Source organism: Chiloscyllium plagiosum, chromosome 6, assembly GCF_004010195.1.
Source record: "Chiloscyllium plagiosum isolate BGI_BamShark_2017 chromosome 6, ASM401019v2, whole genome shotgun sequence".
Classification (NCBI taxonomy): domain Eukaryota; kingdom Metazoa; phylum Chordata; class Chondrichthyes; order Orectolobiformes; family Hemiscylliidae; genus Chiloscyllium; species Chiloscyllium plagiosum.
This window is the reverse complement of record NC_057715.1, coordinates 11,963,733-11,983,070: the sequence shown is the minus strand read 5'-3', so window position 1 is coordinate 11,983,070 and position 19,338 is coordinate 11,963,733. Positions and strand designations below refer to the sequence as shown.

Sequence of the window (19,338 nt, the reverse complement as noted above, 5' to 3'; positions counted from 1 at the left end):
GTGCGTTCTTCATTCCAAAGGACACCACTTTAAACAGATATAGCCCATTTGGGGTTACAAATGCAGAAGCTTCTTTCACCGTCTCTGATAAAGGTACCTGCCAGTTACCATGCATTAAGTCCAACTTGGTGATGTAACTAGCTTTTCCGGCTTTCTCGATACAGTCCTCCAATCTAGGAATTGGATATGAGCCTGGTTTGTAACGGCGCTGACCTTCTGATAATCCATGCAGAATCGTTGAGTCCCGTCCGGTTTGGGCACTAAGACGATCAGCGAACTCCACTCACTCTGGCTTGGTTTGATAGTGTCCTTGTTGAGCATGGCCTCCACCTCCATCTGGACCTGTCTGGCTTTGAAAGGATTAAGCTGATAGGGGTGTGGTTTTATCAGAGCAGTATTTCCTATATCTACTTCATGTACAATAGCATTAGTCCTCCCCATCTGAATCTTACATATGTCCCGGTACAGCAGTAACAAATCTTTCAACTGTGTTCTATGCTCCTGAGACAGATAGCTTACTAACCTATCCCACTCCTCAAGGACTTCTTCATTTTTTAATCTATTTTGAGGCACATCAAAATCCACATCATCTGGATTTGTTTCCTCACTCTGCGGGGCAGTAACCAGCACCTGTTTCTCCAGTTCTTTCTCTCTAATATAATACGGTTTGAACATGTTCACATGACATGCCCGATACCACTTTTCTTGATCTGGCATTTTTACTAGATAGTTTACCTGACTCAACTTTTTCTCAATTTGATAGGGACCACCAAACCTAGCTTTGAAGGGATCTCCTATCACGGTAATAGTACTAACACATTATCCCTTCAGGAAAATATCTGTGTCTCAGAGATTTTATTTGCCACCTACTTCATTCTACACTGTGCCTCTTCAGGTGCTGTTTAGCTAACTCACCTACTCGATTTAATCTCTCCCTCACCTCCGAAACATAATCTAAGTGTGAGACCTCTGACTTTGGTCCTGTAAATTTTTCTTTAATTAATTTCAAAGGGCCTCTCACTTCATGATCAAATATTAACTCAAAGGGAGTAAACTGAATAAATTCATTTGGGGCATCTCTAATGGCGAACAATATGAATGGGATACCTTTATCCCAATCATTCGGGTAATCCTGACAGTATGCTCTCAATGTGGTCTTCAAAGTCTGATGCCACCTTTCTAAAGCTCCCTGGGATTCAGGATGATACGCACTCAATTTAAAGTGCTGTATACCTAAGCTATCCATAACCTCCTTAAACAGCTGAGCAGTAAAATTTGACCCTTGGACCGACTGAATCTCTCTGGGTAGCCCATACCGTGTGAAGAAAGCTTCTAATTCCTCTACCACCTTTTTTTGCCTTGATACTCCATAATGGAATTGCCTCTGGAAATCTGGTAGACACATCCATTATGGTTAACAAGTATTGGTTCCTACATTTAGTCCTCAGGAGGGCACCTACACAATGAAGTATAACCCGTGTGAAAGGTTCTTCAAATGTGGGAACTGGCAACAAAGGGGCTGGTTTTATTACCACCTGTGGCTTACCTACATACCATTTGGCATGTATGACACGTATGGCAAAAGTTAACCACATCCTTGTGCATTCCAGGCCAATAAAATTGATTTTGTACCTTAGCCTGAGTCTTTCATAGCCCTAGGTGACCTCCTACAGATAGTTCATGTGCTACCCATAACTCTTCATGCCTGTATGCTACCGGCAACATAATCTTCTTCATAATCTCTTGACACCTCATCTGAGAGCGCAACAAACTCCTCACTAGCTCTGCCTACCAGCTTAGTCTGAACTAACATTACCCATAAATCCTTGGACCCCTCCATCCGCCAAGCCAATTTTTCAAATGAAATAAAGGCTTCATCATGTCGGCATCAAAATGTGACAGAGTTTTGACATATTTGTGTATGTCACTACCTTCTCTTTTAATCTCCATCCTGTTAACTTGACTTTGCTGACTAAGTCACAACTTCTCAAGTTCAAATTCTCTCTTTTTGCTCAGCTAAGTACCTTCTCTCTCTTTTTTCCTCTATCTCTTTCTCTCTCCATTTCTTCTCTCTCTCTTTGCTCAGCCAAGAACATTCTCTCTCTCTTTTTCCTCTCTCTCTCTTTCTTCTCTCTCTCTTTCTCTCTCCCTTTGATAATCTTCTAACTCTATTTTCCTCAATTGTAATTTGAGCATTTCTACCTCTATTGCACTTGTCTGTTTCTCTGACATACCTATGTGTTTGAGTAATTCCCTTAGCATTTAAGCTTTACTTTTGAGCATGGTTAAACCCAAGTCCAACTTATTTGCTAATTCTAAAAGTATGGCCTTTTTCTTTCCTTCTAAACCTTCTTGGCAAATTTGAGAACCATCTACAAATCCTAAAACCTCTTTAGCAATTTTAAGAGCTATTTTTCTCACTTTTAATTTAATCAACCTCAAGTCATTTAAAGTAAAAAATTTGCCTCACCTATGTTTTAGTTAAAGATCTAGGACTCTAACCTGCAGGTGTTTAAATCTGCTGGGAAATTTTCGTACCCTTAAATCTATTCAAATCTGCCTTAACCAGTTCAAGTCACGTACCAGAAGCCCCAAACTGTTATGACACGGGGTAAACCCTCCTGCTTAATTTAAACTAGCAACACAGAAAAGATTTATCCCTTGTGGTAAGTTATGAAAATTTGAGAGACCAAGAAGTATTTAAAGTAAAAAATTAACAACTTTATTTCTTAAAGTATAACAGAGAATAATTAACTAACAATTATTTACAACTCCTTCCTCTAACCTATCTTTTACCTTCCTTTCTACGATACTCGTCCAATAAACCCACCCCCCCAATTAAGACTTACCAAAAATTCCAAACCAGCCAGCAGTTGAATCCTCTTCTTATATCTTCCTCAGTCTTCTTTTCTTTTTCTTAGGGATTTCTGTTTCACAGGTTACAGATTGATAAAGGTACCTTTCAGAGAGCTATTTTTCAGGCAGTCTCTGCATGCTGGTAGCTTGGCAGGTCTCCTTCAACTGTTCAATTTTTCCCGGTCTTATATTCTTAAAGCATCAGAGTGTGTCATTAGCTTTTAAGATTATCAATATACTAAATTCAATCTTGATTGGAGTTTGATACTTTTCGGGGTATGATTTAAACTGGTTGGCCTAATTCAATTGTTTTTGTCTCCAGGCAACCAGCTACCCTAGCTGCTGGACCACATGTTACATTGTATCTCATTCAGAACAGTTGGTGCGGTCAGGTAGTTCTGCTAACTTTTAACTCTCTTAAAGGTACAGTACACTCAGATCTGCATTACAGTACTCAAGTACAGAAGTACAAGAGTACAGTGAAAAGTTTTACAATGTTGCCTCTTAGGTGCTAGTACCCAGGTAGAAATCTTAGAAACAAAAAAAAAAGAAAAGTTGTTGCAATACTTTACAGAAATAAGACATAGTTTAGGGCAGAATGGTGCCTCACAGTACCAGGGACCAGGGTTCAATTCCTACCTGAGGCAACTGTCTGTGTGGAGTTTGCACATTCTCCCCGTGTCTGCGTGGATTTCCTCCAGGTGCTTTGGTTTCCTCCCACAATCCAAAGATGTGCAGGTCAGGTGAATTGGCCATGCTAAATTGCCCATAGCGTTAGGTGCATTAGTCAGAGGGAAATGGGCCTGGGGGGCACTCTTCGGAGGGTCGGTGTGGATAGTTGGGCCGAAGGGCCTGTTTCCACACTGTAGGGAATCTAATCTAATCTAATCTAATCACAGTTAAAAGGATAGTCATTACAGTCATATAAACAAATTACAAATAAATATTACATTGCAGTAGCGGAGTGCAGGGGCTTCCAAATGTGGTCTGACCACTTGCAATAGACCTTGTCCAACAAGCATCTTCATTCTGCTCCAAGTCTCTAGTCTGCTTTGTAACAACTCTTGGCTGCTCCAAGGTCTGTTACCCCTTACTGACTTCTGCCCAGAGTCTGTTTCCCCTCACTGACCTCCACCTAGGGTCTGTTTCCCCTCACTGACCTCTGCCCAGGGTCAGTTTCCCCTCACTGACCTCTGCCCAGGGTCAGTTTCACCTCACTGACCTCCGCCCAGAGTCTGTTTCCCCTCACTGACCTCTACCCAGGGTCAGTTTCCCCTCACTGACCTCCGCCCAGAGTCTGTTTCCCCTCACTGACATCTGCCCAGGGTCTGTTTCCCCTCACTGACCTCCACCAGGGTCTGTTTCCCCTCAATTACCTCCGCTCCACCAGGGTCTGTTTCCCCTCAATTACCTCCGCACAGGGTCTGTTTCCCCTCACTGACCTCCGCCCAGAGTCTGTTTCCCTCACTGACCTCTGCCCAGGGTCTCTTACCCCTCACTGACCTCTGCCCAGGGTCTGTTTCCCCTCACTAACCTCTGCCAGAGTCTGCTTCCCCTCACTGACCTCCGCCCAGGGTCTGTTTCCCCTCACTGACCTCCACCCAGAGTCTGTTTCCCCTCACTGACCTCTGCCCAGGGTCTGTTTCCCCTCACTGACTTCCACCCGGGGTCTGTTTCCCCTCACTGACCTCCACCCAGGGTCTGTTTCCCCTCACTGACCTCTGCCCAAGGTCTGTTTCCCCTCGCTGATCTCTGCCCAGGATCTGTTTACCCTCGCTGACCTCCTCCCAGGGTCTGTTTCCCCTCACTGATCTCTGCCCAGAGTCTGTTTCCCCTCACTGACCTCCACCCAGAGTCTGCTTCCCCTCACTGACCTCTGCCCAGGGTCTGTTTCCCCTCACTGACCTCCGCCCAGAGTTTGCTTCCCCTCACTGACCTCTTCCCAGGGTCTGTTTCCCCTCACTGACCTCCACCCGGGGTCTGTTTCCCCTCACTGACCTCTGCCCAAGGTCTGTTTGCCCTCGCTGACATCCGCCCAGGGTTTGTTTCCCCTCACTGACCTCTGCCCAGGGTCTGTTTCCCCTCACTGACCTCTGCCCAGGATCTGTTTACCCTCGCTGACCTCTGCCCAGGGTCTGTTTCCCCTCACTGACCTCCACCCAGGGTCTGTTTCCCCTCACTGACCTCTGCCCAAGGTCTGTTTACCCTCGCTGACCTCCACCCAGGGTCTGGTTCCCCTTGCTGACCTCTGCCAAGGGGCTGTTTACCCTCGCTGACCTCCACCCAGGATCTGGTTCCCCTTGCTGACCTCTGCCCAGGGTCTGTTTCCCCTCGCTGACCTCCACCCAGGAACTGTTTCCCCTCGCTGACCTCCACCCAGGGTCTGGTTCCCTTTGCTGACCTCTGCCCTGGGGCTGTTTACCCTCGCTGACCTCCACCCATGGTCTGGTTCCCCTCACTGACCTCTGCCCAAGGTCTGTTTCCCCTCACTGACCTCTGCCCACGGGTTGTTTCCCCTCAGTCTCCACCACCCACTGTTTCCTTCACTTCAGTTTTAATGCTAATCTCTTATATGGGACCTTATCAACAGCCATCTGAAAGTCCAAGAGAACCACATCCTACAACTCCTCCTCATCAACTCTACCATCTACATTCTCAAAAAAATGCCAGTAGATTTGTCAAGCATTGTTCTCCTTTTGCTAATTCACGCTGACACCGTCTAATTTTGTCATTGTTTTCCTCATGTTTAGCTACTGGATTTTTTACAATGGGTTATAGCATTTTCAAGATACTACAATATGAGATGCAGTCCTACATTAACAAGATACTCAACCTACAAGTTGTACTGATGAAGATGATCTGACCATCCGTAAATTCGTAGGGGTCAATGACCAGGTGATATGTGAATAATGTAGTCAGATTTTGGTGATTAGAGAAGAGAATTAGCATCCTACCATAGAAAAATATATGTTAATGTACACAAGTATAGATGCAGACCTGTTCTTCCTGCTCTCCAGCAGAGTATTTTTATTCATTCTCCAACAATAGAATAATGCGTAAGTGATTGATCGTTTACTTCCTTCTATGAAAGTACAGCTCCAAGCCCATTTCCTCTTCATCTGCTCTGACACACGTTTCCACATATGGGTTGAAATGCCCAAGGACTGATGGATTGATTTGCCATATTAAGCTTTCCCATATCAACATTGTTTACTGTGAGTTTGTTCATTCCCACTGTGTATCTTTGCACTGTAGCCTTCAAAGAGCTTCCTGTCATTTCTGTTCACTGAGATGTGACTTTGTGAGAAATAATAGTAGAACAGAGGAACTCTCTCACATTAGACAGGGTCAAAAGTGCGTTAATATCTTCAACATTGTTGTGAGTAGGCTTTACTGCTGCTGCTGTCACTCTGAATCCTAGGAAATCCATCCTGGCTGCTATAAATGTGCATTTATCCTGCAGTGCAGCAAATTTTATGGTTCAAGTTGAGCGAGCTCCACTGACAACCACTGATCATGTTCTACGTTTTCTGTTCCCATGTGTTGAGTAGTTTGAGTGTCCTTCACATGTGACAAGATTTGGGAATGATCTTCTGACTAGGTGTCGTGTACTTAGTGAATGGGGCACTCTGCAGAATATGAGTAACAAAATTAGCTTTGCTCTGTTAGTGATATATGGACGTACACATCATACTGGCCACATCTCAAGCTTTCTGATTGCTTTGCAGTTATGAAATTGTGCTGATAGCTTTTGGGATTTTAGAAAGTCTCTGCAACTCTTCTAGTTTTTATGTTCTTATGATAGTTTTATTGACCACCCTAAGGCTAGCAAAGAGTTCACCATTTTTATGTCATGTGATATCTTGGGTCAATATTCGCAGCAAAAGGATAATTTGCTCAATGACATTCTCTGCTTCAAGTTATTTCAGTCCTTGGTGACACATGGGCACAGATTGTAAATGACAGCTGTCCTAAATTGAGTGAAACTAGCAGAATTTATGTTTCACCCTGAAACACCTGACCGTGTCGCTTAATCTCTCAAAATCCATGTCTAGTTTGCATTCTCTGTCATATATGTTCCACATTGGTGTACTGCTGTGGTGTCTCTGAATCGAAGCTTACTGAAAACGTTAACCTGCATAAGACTTCTGTCTTTATCTACATAAAACATGAACCTGTTTAAGGTGGCTTTTTGTGGTCCCCTTGAATTGTGATTGGTCACAAAATCAGAATAATTAGTTCATAGTTTGAGGAGTGTCATGGAATGAGAGAAGGTTTCAAAAAAATGCTCATCACTCAATATAGATAGCACTGACTCCAGAAGAAGCCATCTTGAAATGGATAGGATTACAACTAAGCATTCCTTTAAATGTCCTGCCACTTTATAATCTGTAATGGCATATACTTATTGTTGATTAATTTCACAAAGTGACTACCCCATGTGTCAAGCTGATGAAGTCCTCCCTGATGATTGCGTAGCTTTATAAAATTATTCCACTTCAAACATGAGGTACACATTTTCCTTGAGCTGGCTATGGTGTTGGAAATTGATGAGCATTTCCACAGTTTAGGCATTGTGTTGGAAGTGTCTGAACATGATGAGTTATGTGTTGATGAGTCTACTGAGGTCTTCTTTCGATAACATTCTCACTTCAACTAGTTTGGTATGTGTAGCTACAACCCTGAGGGTCAATTTCTGTAGAGTCTGTTTGAATCAAACATGGCAAATTTGACTTGCTCCACCATATTGCTGGCAGCTTATAAGGAATGTATATTATTTGACCATCACATTTTTCTTTGGCCTGAAGTAGGTTTTAAGAACACATCACCACATCAAGCATAGATGTAAGTTGTTCAAATATTCATTGACTTTCTGCACTGAGATAGTATATGAAGATCATCTTCTTGACCATTATTGCTACATCCAAAATGTTCAACCGTATGAGAGGAACAAATAAGTTAAGAAGGCCAAATTCCAACAATTCAGGAAGATCCTGGGGTTCCAATCCTATCAACATGCGGATGCACCAACACTAAATGGAATGCAACAGTTGAAGTCAGCAGTTCACCACCACCTTCTCGAGGGCAATTTGGAATTGGCAATAAATGCCGAAATCCACTGAATTAAGAGTGAAAAAGAATCCCACAGCGTAAGTAGATTTCCCAGTGAGGAAAGGAAATGCACAGAGATATTGGCACCATACTGGGGTACGAGGGAGCTGTTCTGCTGGGATGGGCTTCACTTAAACCGTGCCGGGATGAGTGTCCTGGTGAATTGAATAACTAAGGCTGTAGAGAGAGCAATAAATTAATTAGAGAGTGAAAGTATTTGAGAGAGCGAAAACGTAAGCTTACAAAGCAAAAGGATATGGTAGCATTACTTAGCAGCTATTTAGATGATACCCAGAGTGGGATAGGAAGGGACAGAGTTTATAAACATAGAATAGGAGCAGGCAAAAGTGAGGACTGCAGATGCTGGAAATCAGAGTCTAGATTAGAGTGGTGCTGGAAAAGCACAGCAGGTCAGGCAGCATCCGAGGAGCAGGAAAAGCACGTTTCAGGCAAATGTTCATTCCTGATGAAGGGCTTTTGCCCGAAACATCGATTTTCCTGCTCCTCAGATACTGCCTGACCTACTGTGCTTTTCCAGCACCACTCTAATCTCTAGAAAAGGAACAGTAACTGGGGTCTAATGTTGAAAAAGATGGGAAAATCAGAAAAATAATGGCTGTTTACTTCAAGACATGTAAAATTTGGAGCAAAATAAATGAATTAACAGCACAAATACAGGTAAGCAGTCTGTTCTTATCACCATTACAACAACGTGGTTACAAGGAGATCAAAGTTGAGAACATTCTGGGAAATGTGACTTTTCAAAAGGACAGGCAGAACAGAAGTGAAGTAACTTTGTTAGTATGAGTACAATAGCAAGAAATGATCTCAGATTGGATAATAGAGATCCGTACAGGTGGAGGTGAGAAAGATAAAGGAAAACATGGGTAGGATTACTCTATGGGCCCCCTAACAGTAGCTATATGGTGAGACAGAGCATAAAGTAGGAGATAATGAGAGCATGTAACAACGGCAGTGAATCATGGGTGAATTAAATATTCATATGAGTTAGGACAGTCACATTGGCAGAGGGCCTCATGGGGAAGAATTAATATAGTATATTCAGGAACTTTTCTAGAATAATATGTTTTGGATCCAACAAGGGATCAGGCTGTTTGAACCTGGTGATGAAACAAGCTTAATAAATGATGTCAGAGTAAAAGATCCACGAAGAAACAGTGACCATAACATGGTAGAGTTTAGCATTCAGTTCTAGAGGGAGAAACTTGGGTCAGAAACAAGTGAGGACAGAGCTGGATGGACTGGGAAAGGAACTTAGCAGCAAAAATGGTGGAGGAATAATGGCAGATATTGAAGAAAACAGTTCATGGTCCACAGCAAAGACTTGTTCCAGTGTTGAAGAAGGATTCAAGGAACGAAATATTGCTAATCATAGTTAACCAGGGAGGTTAAGGACGGATTGATTAAAAACAATGTGGCAAAGATGAGTGGCAAGCCAGAGGATTCGGAAACTTTTAATAACCAACAAAAAGGTGACCCGAAAATAATAAAGAGGGAGAAAATAAACTTTGATGGTCAACTTGCAAGTAATATCAAGCTGGACAGCAAGAACTCATTTAAATATATCAAAATGAAGAGGTAAGTCAATTTGAACATAGGCCCCCTACAAAATAATAATGTGGAACAAGAAATGACAGAAGAGTTGTGCAAATACTTTGCATCAGTTTTCACAATAGAAGACAATATAGCATTTTGACATTACTAAATATTCAAGAGGCAAAAGGGAAAATGAGATCATTAGAGAAAATGTGTTAGGCAAACTAATGGGGCTAGAGACCAATAAATTGTCTAGAGCTGATAGAATACATCCTCTGATAATAAATGAGATAGATACAGAGTTGGTGAATTTACTGGAAGTAATCTTCCAGGAATCCTTAGATTCTGGAAAAGTCCCAGAGAATTGGAAAACTACTAAATAACACAGCTATTTAAAAAGAGGAACCAAAACAAAAGCAGTTAACAATAGGACAGTTAGCTTAAAATGTGATATAGAGTTATAGAGTCATAGAGATGTACAGCATGGAAACAGACCCTTCGGTCTAACTCATCCATGCTGACCAGATATCCTCAATTAATCTAGTCCCATTTGCCAGCCCTTGGCCCATATCTGTCTAAACACTTCCTATTCATGTACCCATCCAGATGCCTTTTAAATATTGTAATTGTACCAGCCTCCACCACTTCCACTGACAGCTCATTCTATATAGGCACCACCCTCTGTGTGAAATAGTTGTCCCTTAGGTCCCTTTTATATCTTTTCCCTCCCATCCTAAACCTTTGCCCTCTAGTTCTGGACTCCCCCACCCCAGGGAAAAGACCTTGTCTATTTACCCTATCTATGCCCCTCATGATTTTATTAACCTCTATAAAGTCAACCCTCAGCCTCCGACGCTCCAGGGAAAGCAACCCAAGCCTATTCAGCCTCTCCCTATAGCTCAAATTCTCCAACCCTGACAACAATCTTGTAAATCTTTTCTGAACTCTTTCAAGTTTCACAACATCCTTCCGATAGGAAGGATTGCACACAATATTCCAAAAATAGCCAAACCAACGTCCTGTACAGCTGCAACATGACCTCCCAACTCCTATACTCAATGCTCTGACCAATAAAGGATACTAAAGCCTTACCAAACATTTTCATCACTATTCTATCTACTTGTAACTCCACTTTCAAGAGCTATGAATGTGCACTCCAAGGTCTGTTTTTCACAACCCTCCCCAGGACCTTACCATTAAATGTATAAGTCCTGCCCTGATTTGCCCTTCCAAAATGTAGCACATCACATTTATCTACATTAAACTCCACCTGCCACTCCTCTGCCCATTGACCCATCTAATCAAGATCCTGTTGTAATCTGAGGTAACCTTTTTCTGTCCCTTATACCTCCAATATTGGTGTCATCTGCAAACTTACTAACTATACCTCCTTTGTTCACAGCCAAATCATTTATATGTGAATGAAAAGCGGTAGGACAAACAATATTGGGAAAATGCTAGTCTATTACAAAAGATGTAATAACAGAGGATTAAGGGATACATAACATGATCAAACAAAGTCATCTTAGCTTCTTCAAGGAGAATGCATGCCAGACAAATTTACTAGACTGTTTTGAGGTGGTAACAATCAAGATAGATAAAGGGGAAGTGGTGGATGTAATATATTTGGATTTTCAGGAGGGGTGAGATAAGGTGCCATACATTAGGATGCTTAAAAAGGTAAGATCCCATAGTGTTGGAGATAGCATACTGGCAAGGACAGACTATGAAATACAAAATGCTAAATTCCATGTTCAATTGTAATAGGGAAGGCAAATGGAATGTTGGCCTTTATTTCAAACAGAATAGAGTATAAAAGTAAGGAGATTTCACTGGACCTATACAGGACCCTAAACAGACCATAGTTTGAATACTATGAATAGTTTTGGGCTCTTTATCCAAGGAACAACATGCTAGCATTGAAGGCAGTCCAGAGAAGGTTCACTAGGCTAGTAGTGGGTATGGAAGGACTGTCTTATGAGGAGATGTTGCATTGGTTGGGCCTGTACTCATTGGAATGAGAAAGAAGAATATTGAAGCATATAAGGTTCTTACGGGACATGACAGGGTAGATGCAGAAAGATTGTTTCCCTATGTGGGAGAGTCTAGGACCCAAAGGCATCAACTTTGAATAAGGGCTCATACATTTAAATCAGAGATAAGAAGGAATTTCTTCTCTCTGAGGCGAGTAATGTTTTTACCACAAAGGGCTGTTGAGGCTGGATTATTCAGTACATCCAAGGCTGAGATTGACAGATTTTTACTCAGTAAGGAATTCAAGAGTTATGGTAAAAGGCAGGTAGGTTAGGAATGATCAGGTCAGCCATAATCTCATTGTCAGGTAAAGCAGGCTTGATTAGCTGAATGGTCTACTGCGGTCCTTGCATCTTATGGTTTTAGGAGTCAGTAAATTTAGTTTGCTCCATCATTCTCATTTCTGCTTTACTACAGATATGAACTATAAAAATGATCCCTAAGAGTATAGTATATCATACGGGAGTGACTCTAGGTTAAATGACAGCTTCAAATTCACAGTGCTTTAAAATAGCTTCTAGCATTTTTTGCAGTTTCTTTACATTTCCCTGAGTCCATACTTGGGCTTAACTAATCAAATATTTTGTGCATCAATCACAGATGGACTCAATCAAATGCAGAACAACTCAAGAAAGGAGGAGAGGAAGGAGTGAAGGAGCAATGGAAGGGAGAAAGAAAGCAAGGAAGGAAAAAGAGGGAAGGAGGAGAAAATGAAAGGGAGGAAGGGACAGATGGAAGAGGAAAAGAGGAAAGGTGGAAGAGAGGGAGGGAAGGTTAGAGGGAATGATGAAGGGAGAAAATGTGGGAGCAAGGGAAGGAAGATAGGAAGGAAGAAAGCAAGAATGAGTGGAAGACAGATACTGGGGTAGCTATTTTACCATCCATTGGAACAGGCATTTAGGGACTTGGTTTTATCTTAGGGGGTTAATTTTATGCTCCTATATTTTATTAAGTCTCAATAATTTGTGTGAAGAACACAAAGTGACAAAAGGTTGTAACAAGATGATAAAGTTTCCAGATAATTTATGAGCTGATGTTATGTGCACTGCATTTACCATGCCTGCAATATGCTGTGAAAACTAAGACATCTAATCAATATGATTCAATCCCTACACTCTAACAATCTAATCTCAGAGCCTGTTTTGTACACCAGATTATAAAAGAGTCATATGAAGATGTATAGGAGATTAATTTTGATGGAATGGACATACCAGATATTTAGCTGTGGCATGTAGTGCTTACCAGAACTACCCCATATATAAGATCTTTGCACTCTTGCAATGATTGTTGATAGACTACCACAATTTTCAATTCAATAATCTAATAGACTTAATGTTAACCAGTGATAAAGAGAAACTGATGTAAGGTGACAAAAATCCCAGTTTTGGAGACTATCATTTGCAGGCCAAGATACCCCAAAAATATCCAAATCTTGGATGGATCAATGAGATGTTTGAATGCTTGTTTTAAGATGGCTCATACAGTATTGAATCTTCTTTGGACAGACTTTCTAGGTGTGAATACAATGGCTTCCGAACATTATTTTTGGAATTCCTGTAGAGTCAGGACAAACATTTCCATCCACTTTGGTAACTGGTACTAAACATGCTTGCAGGCTTCTAGCCCTTGCCGATGAAGGGCTTTTGCCCGAAATGTTGATTTTCCTGCTCCTTGGATGCTGCTTGACCTGCTGTGCTTTTCCAGCACCACCCTGATCTAAATTCTCTAATTATGCTCCCCACTCACCCAACTCTCCTCCCACACATACACATCCTGGCACTTAACTTGCAGGATGCTGTCAGACAACAAGCCCAAAATGCATTAAACCAGAACTATCATGGTCGTGATGCCAAGACACTCGATCCTTGAAACTACTGCCATAAAACCATTCAAATGTTCGGTTTTATGGTATGGCAATAGAAGTGTCTTATAAAGCACAGCACAAGATGATTTTCATTCCAAGTTTAGGCTTTGGTTTTGGGTTATGTAAGACTGGCAAATTTGAGATTTCATTCTCTCATTTTGTTTTGCAATTTTGCATCTGAAGTATGCAATACTGGCATGAAAGACTTTAATGCCCGAAAGAATAAAATTGATTAATATATATTGAAGAAACAAGTGTAGAATAAAAGTTAATTTGTTTATAAAAATTTTTTCCTACTAAAAAAAATTAATAATCTCCATTGAATTCAGAAAAAGAAGTTGACAGTAAACTTTAATATGTAATAAAAATTGTGTAAGTCTGTACAAATGTTTTAGGATGTAAATGCATTAATTGAATCACTGAGTATTAATAATATGTACTGTTATTCTAAAAGCATAAAATTGATCACATATATTGCACATTAAAAACTACAATGTAAAACTATATGCTGCTGTCAATCCAAGTATCAACACCATCTTCATTAGTTGACTTCACCCTGTGGAGATACCTGAATAGCTGTGTACTTTATTGGTGGAGGAGGAGGTTTAAATGGAGGCGGCCCATTCCTGTTAGGAATCAAAACCACAATGTTATTTATTCATAACATAAACTGATTTTTTTTGCTCCAAATATTTTGTTCTGAATTTCATATGATTCCCAGGCCAGCATGCACTGGAGAATGTTTTCACCTCCTGTTCCTGGAGAGTATTCCAGTCTCAAAGCAAAACCAAGATTTAAAAAAAAGCAATCTACTCACACTATCTATGCCCAAGAGGTTCTACTTGCTACTGTAAAGACTTTTTTTAAAAAAATAAGGGAGAATGAAGATAATGCATAATGGAAGCGCAGTTGTGGAACTGCCTAAACAGTGCGTCGGACAAAAATCACAATCATGTATTCTACCCAGTGAAGACGGTTACCTCTAGAAATATCCAAAGAGGGCAGTGAGCCTAAATCCTATAAAATCACTAGATTGCATGGAGAAAAATTGAGGAGGAAAAGAAGCCAAACCGAAAATCCAATTATGCACAAAACACACTCAAAAATAAGCTTGAACAAAGAATGCATGAAAGACTACCAGGACTATAACTAACACACTAACGACATTCAAGCTTCTAGAACATTGGGTTCAGAATACCCAAAAGTGAAGTTTACATCACACTGGAAGGCTACACCATTACACTATTATTTGGAAGGACTAAATAATTTTGTGACTACCTGATTGCAAACTTGCTTTCACTCTTACTGTATGTAATTTTATCTTGGAAAATCTCAGATGTATTATTGTTTTAAGAGCTGTACTGTCTTAAAAGCTGGATTTGTTAATGAGGCAAGGATCATGATGAAACCACCTGATCAACTGTAACATGCAATCCAGCAGAATCAAACTAGAAAGAAGATGCATACACAATTACCCATAACTGAAAATTGTAATTTGAGCTGTTAAATTAATCTGTGTGAAATCTCAAGGAAACTGGTCCATGTTTCTAAATCTGTGTTACTTACCACACATTTTCTATTCCTACCTCAGTTTCCTCCATGATTTCATCTTTTTGTACAGAAATGGACATTTTGATCTACTTTGCATTCTTGTCTCATGCTGAAGGATTGAATTAATTTTACTCCTAACCCTAGCCCACCTTGTGCAAATGCTGCTCCTTTGACAAGGTTTTATTGTCCTTGGTTTTTATTTTCAGAGGGGTCATAAAGGCAGAGGTTCCTACATGTCTTGAAATATCTACTTGAAAAGGCCTTTAAGCTTATTTCTTTCAAACACTTGTACAATGAAAGGGGAATGGCCTGTTCTCCCAGTTCAGGATTTTATTTCTGGTTTGGATTTAGCAAACAGTCTGCTTGAGGCTGCTGATCAAAGAAACAGCTCCATGCTGGTCCTCTCTTTCTGAAATAACTCCTGAAAGAACTTGTGTTTGGTTTTACCTTCTTTTGCTAAAGGGTTGATTATGGGGATATTGCAAGTATTTGGGACAGCATCATTAAGTTGCGATAGAGTTGATTGGGTTTTCAGATAGGTTACGTTATTCTGAATTTAGTTCTCTTTTGTTTGTGTTTCAGTCAGTAGTCTGTAAATAAATTCTATTTTGTTTAAAACTGAGGGGTTTGACCAGCTGCATCGCTCCTGGAATAACCATTCTACACCTGCTTCAAACATCTACAAAAACTAGAGTCTGGGCTACCTTCTTGAAATGTTTTGAGAGGGTCTGGCCTGGTTCCTAACAACCCTTACTTTCACATGTTCCATCCAAACCTGACAGTTCCCTTCCCCAACTTGCCTGGTCTTGAAGTTGACTTTACGTGGAATGTCTATGAGAAACCCATCATACATAGCTCAGAGGTTCTCATGAAAAAGCATGAAGTCTGAAATGTTAGCACGTTTCATTGCTGTTTCCAGATTTTCTGCTTTCATTTCAGATTTACAACATGTGTACTATGGTGGTTTTTGAAAACAATTTGTGAGCATTTTGATCAAACTGAAAATCGCATCAATATGAAAATTAACAAAATAATACATACAGTTTTTTCCTGACTTGCCAGGATTTGATGAGATAAGGTAATATGGCAGCACAGATCACCAAGAACAGAATTACCACTATCACCACTGCCACTGACACAGTGCCTTCAGTGTCTGCAAAAGATACAATAACATATTGATAATTTTAAAATAGTGCTTACTTTTTATTCTGAAATGCTGAATAAAGCTTCATGGAGTGTTGGAAAGAATTGGAAATATGAATGGGTAATAGGGAGACTTAAAGAGCTATTTCTCCATAATAAACCTAACAGTGCTAAGTTGCTGTGTCACATGTAGGTAATTGGGTGAACCAGGTAGAAATTTAGGAACAACATATTTTAGGAACTAGAAAGAATAGAGAAGTTATGGGTTTAGGGGAAAATATATTACTCCAACTTAGGTTTATATAGCTTTCTTTTTCCATGTATCGATAGGGTGCATTTGATAAATTTGTGCTCCCAAACTAGATATTCACATGGCTAGGGTACATTTTAGACATTCAGACAAACGAATTGCAGTATTTCAAAGAAAAGACCTACCAACTTGTCAGGGTCAGTACAGATAGGCCATAAATACAAGACTTTTTAGGATTACTCATAATCTCCAAGAAATTTCTTTTAGTAGATTTGTGTAAATTTCACTGCAGGGGTACCTCTATAACAGGAACTCCCGTGATTCAAGATAATGGCTCAACATCACCTCTCAAGGGCAATTGGGGATGAGCAACAAATATTGACACCATGGCAGAAAATCAGCATTAACACTGTTCCCCAGCATTATCAAACATAGGCAATAATGGGTGATAAGTGAAACTAGGCTTAAAAATTAATAATCACAAGCAACTGAGAATTGAAGTGAAGTTGGTCTCCAGTGTTGGGGACAACAGGCAATCATGAATCTACAATGAAAGTTGTCTTTGGTGACACATAAAGCAATCTTTTTATTTCTCAGTGGAGATTGCTTTTCATTGAGGTTGAAATTAAAGGAAATTGGACAGACTGTTCAAATATCTGCTTGTGGACAATCACTCATTTAATACTACTGGCAAAGTCCAATTTCTCCCCATGTCCCATGAATGAATAAAAAAAGGAAAAAGATTAGGAATTTGTATCTGATACATAAATGGGTCTTCATGCACTTGATATAATTAATATACCTATATTAATTGAAAAATATGCACAGTTAAAATGATCCTTCTTGCTCAGTAGGAAACTCCTGTTTTCCACTGACTCTAGGTCAATGAGCATTATGGGATAATTTAAATAGTACGAAAAGGTGAAAGTATCTACCATGTGGAAATAATTTATCAGTATCAAGATATCTCAGATATATATCATCAAGAAATGACTGTTAAATATTTCTGTTTGGCTTAACACTTTAAAATATGTTTTATTTCCAGATGTTTTATGTGTTTTATTTGCAGATGCAAATCATAAACTGTACAAAATAAAGATATCTCTGCTTTTCTCAGGCTGATTTCACCTTCATTGAGTTACTAGATTTGAATACATGGACAATAAACAATTGTGTTTTATTATTGAAGGATGCTCCATCTAAAGAAAGTCTATGTTTCACCAAAAATCACTGGTCTGATAGTTAGCCAAAGGATAATGTGACTGTACCTTCTTGTTTTACGACCATAGATGTCACTGCACAAGTTGACTTCTTAAGTCGTAAAAAATGTCCCTCCAAACACAGGATTGAACTTAAATGCTGAGTATAAAAGTTAACTACCAACATGTATGGTCACCATCTTTGTTGCTCACCACTTAGAGCTGGCTGGTTGATCCTTTGCACAGCTATAAAGTACCACAAGTAAATCATCCATTTTTTGCATGAAACATTTATATGTTAAACTCACAAAGTCAAAAAAAAATTACCCACATTTATAAAGTAATATTTACCTTTGTCATCCATGTTAATGAGGGTTGTCCCATTGCCATAATTCACTGTTGAGTATAATGTGGTGTCATTGAATGGTAGTTCGGTATTTTCCAGAGATGATTCAGTACTGTTGGTTAATCCAAAGCTAATTGATGGCTGAATAGTGGTAAACTGTTTCTCACTAGTGGATAACCCAATTGTGGTTGATAGTCCATGGCTGCTGGATGATGCAATGGCAACGCTAGTAGATGATCCAAATGCAGCTGATGTTTGAGAAGATTGAATGGTGGTGGACAATCCAGCATTAGTCAATAGTACAGTGCTGGTAGAGTTTTCTGAGATGGTGGCTGAACCAGTGGCAATTGATAGCTGCATCATAGTAGTTGACCCACTTCTGGTATAGGATTCATTGCCTAAAAAAGATATTTTCCTGCATTAATTAGTGATATGTATAGTAGAATAGAGAGCTACATAGCAGGAAGCACAATTTAAAATAAATCTAGAATTAACTATATTTATGAAATTAAGATGACCAGGCTTCATTGAGGAGTCTACCTTCAGTTTAATAAGTGAAAACCAATGCAAAAGCCTGCAATAGTGTACTGACACCAACAGATTCATCAGTGACCCTTAAGAATGAAGTTGTTGCCAAATTAGTTCTGAAGCCGGTGGGGATAGTACCTCACTGATTAATTACTTGAGTGTTTGGGATATTTCACCCTAAAAGGATCTTTGTGCAACCTTTTGAATGAGCTACAGAACACATAACAGGTGATGAAATAGGTAGCTTTATGTTGTACAGAAATGGAGGAGGAATCAGAAAAGTAAGCCCCAACCATGTTTTTATTTTTGTTCTACTGAAATGCTGTTAGAACTTTGAAGAGGTGCAGAGTGATTAAATCACTCCAGCTGTTGAATTGTTATAACTCATTTTAATAAATACATGAACAGATCAAAACATTTACTTTCAGAGGGTAAAAATGGAAAAATGAGATTTATATCTTCTTTTGCTGCATTGTGATTAATTCGGAAGCAACACAGTGAGCTGTGTAGATGCTTCATATAGATCTCACAAAAGAACAAATAACCTAAATCATTAAATTAAAGCAGTTCCTCTTAAAATCATATAGGAAATAGTTACAAGCACTTGTGCCACAGTTACAAGTTTGAACTTATTTCAGCTCCTTTTTTTCCTTGTGTCAATTACAAATCTTCATTTCCATATGGAAGCTCACACTGCCTATGAAACAAAACATAAATATAAGTTCTAGGAAATCTAGGATAACATGCCCAAGGTGAACAGTGAACCATTGTATTGTGATTAAATAATTCATGGGAATTCCATTACATGTTACACCTGAATGGGGTCATGCACTGGCAATCAATTCCCATTATTCTTAGAGTTGTTACAAAAGTTAAAGTTTTAAAAGAAACATGCAAA

At 39.8% G+C, this 19,338-nt stretch overlaps 1 protein-coding gene across 1 annotated transcript in view; it reads right to left on the bottom strand.

Moving 5' to 3' along the window:
- Positions 1–13,805: 13,805 nt before the first annotated feature.
- Positions 13,806–19,338, bottom strand: part of si:ch1073-15f19.2 (T-cell surface protein tactile) — a 109,784-nt gene continuing 104,251 nt past the window's right edge. The window contains exons 10-12 of the mRNA XM_043691198.1: positions 17,918–18,310; positions 16,016–16,127; positions 13,806–14,049 (exon numbers count right to left, since the gene is read on the bottom strand). Of these exons, the coding sequence (XP_043547133.1) occupies positions 13,965–14,049; positions 16,016–16,127; positions 17,918–18,310 (590 nt within the window). The 3' untranslated portion in view covers positions 13,806–13,964. The remainder of the gene's footprint in view (positions 14,050–16,015; positions 16,128–17,917; positions 18,311–19,338) is intronic.